Source organism: Ipomoea nil, unplaced genomic scaffold (genome assembly GCF_001879475.1).
Source record: "Ipomoea nil cultivar Tokyo-kokei standard unplaced genomic scaffold, Asagao_1.1 scaffold1558, whole genome shotgun sequence".
Classification (NCBI taxonomy): domain Eukaryota; kingdom Viridiplantae; phylum Streptophyta; class Magnoliopsida; order Solanales; family Convolvulaceae; genus Ipomoea; species Ipomoea nil.
In genome coordinates, this window is record NW_017617986.1 from 77,271 (window position 1) to 82,192 (window position 4,922).

Below are 4,922 nucleotides of genomic sequence, written 5' to 3' on the forward strand. Positions count from 1 at the left end.
GCGCAAGATATGCACCAAACGCGCAGTACTGCAACTCTTCTGCCATTTCTCTCTCTTTCAGGACCCACAAAGAACATCGTTCTTGGAGGGTAACCCCAACCTTTACACCACATAGGGACTTTCATAACAGAAGACACTACACTATCATATGCACAATATACTAAAACCCATTGCACCACGTTGGGACTTTCAACAGTGTACCACCACATATTTTACTCTGGTCCATGGTCTATGTAGTATCATAGATTACAAGTATGTATCATTTTAGTTCTACTTCAATTTCATTTGACATTGCCATGTATTTTAGAGTCATTTTCCCTCCACACTAGCTTCATTAGCAATACTATACTAAAGTATCATTTTAAATCTATTATAGTTTCATTTCATAATATACATTATTGCTTGAGCTCAATTTTTTGGTATCATTTTCCACACACACTAGTTTAATTATAGTAATATTGAAGTATTATTTTAATTGCACTTCAGGTCATTTGACAATATATGATATTGTATGGCTCTGGATTTTAGTTTTATTTTCCATGCACACTAGTTTCATTTGAAAATAATGTGCTCCTGTTTTTAGTTTCATTTTTCACACACACTAGTTTCATAATAGTAACACTAAACTATCATTTTAATTCTTCTATAGTTTCATTCGACGATCATGGTCATGTGTGGGCCATGGTCCACGGTATAACAACTATTTACCACCCACAAGAATATAATGCACTTTGCATCTTTCTGAAATGGAACAATAGATAAGCGTCTCCTAAACCGTAATCCACTGCCCTCAGTTCAACCAATCCCATTTACACATCCCACTCACCCTGGTCTAATATACAACTACATCGTACTTTAATCATTAGGAACAACAGCTCCCAGGATCGAAATCAGCGTTCGAAATAAAATCAAAAGCAACATACTTGGGTTCACGAGTGATCACGGTCGCCGGAGATGGTGACTCACCAAAAGCGTTATTCAAAATCCAAAGGATATCATGACTGGAATTATCGATCGAGTTTCACGATTGAAAACGTAATATCATACTGAATAGAAGGAAATTATTATTCATTGCAATCACCAACTTAACCCCATTAATTGTTTTTAAAGAAAAATGTGCATTAAGGGTTTTAATTGTACATGAATTGAACTATCTAATCCCAATCTATCAAAAATTAAGATTGGTACATAGGTTCACATTCCAGGATCTAAAAAATGTGAATTCATCTTAGCCGTTTATAAGAGTTCATAGGGTTATAGTAAAAAATATGGGTAAATTGCCAAACACCTTGTGCTCTGATGACATGTAGTGACCTTTCCTATGTGGGAGGTTGTGAGATCGAGCCTTAGAGGAGGTGTTTGGCACTGTAGTGTGTTTAAACAGATAGTATAATGTAATAGAGTCAGTAGCATTTAAAAATAATATGAGTAAATTTTTTAATTATTGAAAATTTTAATTTTTTTTTATAGGGGATGTGTGGGAAAATTCTTTGGTGACACTAGGAGAGGAAACCAGATATTTTTATTTATTTATTTTTATATAAAATAATCATAAACTTTTAAAAAAAAAAAATAAGATTTGACCCACTCGATCTCATTTTAGTTAACCATCAATGTCCAATTGAAGCACTTCAACTTGTTAATACAAAATGTTAATATATGAGACGCACACATTTCAAAAGATAGTATTTTTTTTTTGAAACAAGATTTGAACCATTAATCTCACAATTAAAAATTAATAACATTTTCTACAAAATAAAAAATGTATAAAAGACTTGTAATATAAAAAATTTATAAAACGCTTGTAATATCGTTTGAACTTGATTTTTTATATTACTAAATTGTGTTTAATTAATTAATTTATTGATACATTATGAAAATTGATAACTTATAATATTTATAAAATTTATTTTATTTTTAGTCATTAAAATATGTTAGATTGATAAATTAAAAAATTTACATAAGACTTTTAATTTCGGGTTTGTTGTTTATTTTTATAGGGTTTGCTATTAATATGTAAAATTATTAATGAAATCAAAAATCCACATAGTTGTAATTCAATCTTTATTGTGTGGACCATGTTCCACACGGCTATGTGGACTATACAATTAAATAATGTACATACAGTACACAAATAATGTACTTTTAATATATTGAAAATGTACATTGTATTCAGAGAAAAGTATTTATTTGAGTACTAAAAATACACTATTTTGTATAATATACATTCAGTACACGAATAATGTACTTTTATTATATTTAAAATGTATTTTTATGGTTCACACAGCATTGCGTGGACTATGGTGCACACAATAATTAGCCGTTGTAGTTATGTTAGCATCATTAGTTTTTTTGTGCTAACAATATTTTAAAATCAATTTTTTATATTGTATCAAAGCCATTTAGCATATTTTTAATCTATATATCTAGTGTTGGAAGAAGCGAAAAATTAAAACATTTTATTTCTTGAGTTTGGTCCTAGGCCAGTTTTAGCGGGGTCAAACCATTTCTTAATAAGACCAAGACGACCCTAATTCAAGCTATTCCCGGTGAAGCAAAGTCTAATTTTTCCGGGGAGATTCAACGCATGTCTAATAAGCAAATTATATCGTGCACCAGGGGCGCACAATAGTGCAGATATAACGATTGGGTCTAATATAATACTGGAACAGAATCCACAATACAATGTGAACCCTGGTCCATGGTATAACAATTGCACCTCTAGGGTCTGTGTGCTTCTGGTGTCTCCTACCAAAAATGAATATATCAAGCCGGTAAAGGAGAACACTGGTTCAATAAGATTCCCAATGTTAGTTTCATAATGTTAGATTTTTTTGGTTCAATTTGTAATAATGTTTGTATCAAATCTTATTGTTAATCAATTCAACAACATACATGTGTGATAAAGTGTCGTAAATACTCATTTATTTTGATTATATTAATTGTGCTTAGGTGACTTGACAAGATATGACTGGAAGACCTACTTTGAAGTTTTGAATGTGACCAGGCCACAATTAGTGTTTCTTCTATAAAGAGACATCAAATTTCTAGGCAAAAGTTTTACTGAATCTTAAAATCCATAAAGGGAAAAGTGTAAAAATACATCTCTATATATGTCAAGAGTGGTGTAAATGTTGCCCTCAATTGTCAAAACGGTGCACATATAGCCCTCCCGTAACGTACATGTGGTTTCTCCGTTAGTGTACGGCACCGTTAAGTCGGAGTAAATATGTAATTTAGTTGTTTTTTCCATACCTCGATTCGAAGTACCAGCGATGGACAACGGTGGGAACCGCAGTCCGTTACGGGAGGGGCTATATGTGCACCATTTTGATAATTGAGGGGCAAATTTACACCACTCATAATTCATGGGTGACATTGATAATTGGCATATTATAGAGGGACATTTTTTTACAATTTTCCCATCCATAAATTATGTAGTTAATTAATTGAGTGGAGCATATTAAAGAGTGTTCTGCAATAAGAGAACTCTACAAGAATGAACTCACAATTAGTGGGATACCAAGTATTATGCACGAACCCAGAAAAAAAATAATTCGAAGAATAGCTAGCCAAATGTAAAAGAAAAAGTTCAAAATTGAATTGATTCAGCATCCGTGCATGAAACAATATTTGTTTCATGATAATACATTAGTGATAATATTGTAATTTCTAAATATTTATATATATATTTTTTTTAATGCACTGTCTGCATTTCACAAGATCATACTAATCATAAAAAAAAAAATTGTGTTTAATATGGTTTTTCGCCCATATAGTTGCCCGGAGGGTTATAGTAGCAGATGACAAACATCCAATCAGTTTTGCACGTAACCCTAGCACAGCCAATACTCGTGCTGCCGCCCCAAACCACCTGCGTATAAGAGCGGCAATTGTTGCCGCTGGTGCAAGAATTCGATGCGTGGTCATAGTCCTTCTTCTCACCCATCCACAACTTCATGGAATCCGCCGGAGACAATTCGGCAGAGGCCACCGCAATGTTTTCCCCATACAGCCCGTTAGAGTTCTGCGGCACACAGTCAGCAGACCTCTTGGCGGCATAGGATTCGGCGATGTCTGCTAAGGTGGAGTTCCAGTTAACAGGTGGAGATCCAACAGTTTGTCGGGCCGCGTTATGTGCAGCAACAAACCCTTTAACGCAATCAGAGTCACAGGCGGATTGTACGAAAGATGTTTTGGGCAATGGCGGCTAAGGCAATTATGGAGATGGTGAGCTGCAGAAAAGAAACTCCATTTCCTTTTTATTGTGATTTGCTGCAATAAAAAGGAAAAGAGAGGAAATGGAAAAATGTGTCTCTATCTGCAGAGATGCAATGGCCATTGGCATTGTGTTATAGGGTATTTATAGGATTGTTTGTATCCTAAAAGAATGGATTGCTTTTAATAATTTGTATGGCTTAGAAATACAAGAATAATGGTCACCTCACAAATATTTATAGGTAGAGTATGTATAGGAAGAAAGTTAGGTAGGTTGAAAAAAATTTGATGTTACACTTTATCTGCTTTGCAAGTTTTTTGTTGTCATTTGGTCTCTCAGTGACATATATTGGGTGGGTAGAGGCAGAAGGGATTATACAATTTATGCAGATAATAAGCTAGGTTTCCCACTCCCAATTCATTAACATTCAAGATTAGCATAAACAGCACTCTGTCGGAAATTTGGATACAAACATATTTCTTCTACTTTTATTTTACTGTATGTTATACTACTTGTCTTCATCAAAAGCTGTCAAATTGTAAGGTTTACCATTTTTATTTTTTTATTTTGGGATAATAAGGTGATATTCAAATTGAAGTGTTGTTTTATAACACTGGGTCAAAGGTTGGCCATCGTAAACTTTGGAGTGACATGTATGAAAATTAGCAAACAAAAAGATTGGCTCGAATTATTGAATTAAATT

At 33.4% G+C, this 4,922-nt stretch overlaps 1 protein-coding gene across 1 annotated transcript in view; it reads right to left on the reverse strand.

The window, feature by feature from the left end:
- Positions 1 to 3,754: 3,754 nt before the first annotated feature.
- The window catches only part of LOC109189528 (pathogenesis-related protein 1-like), a 2,068-nt gene continuing 900 nt past the window's right edge, over positions 3,755 to 4,922 (reverse strand). Inside the window, exon 2 of the mRNA XM_019340136.1 lies at positions 3,755 to 4,210. Coding sequence (XP_019195681.1) covers positions 3,755 to 4,210 — 456 coding nt within the window. The remainder of the gene's footprint in view (positions 4,211 to 4,922) is intronic.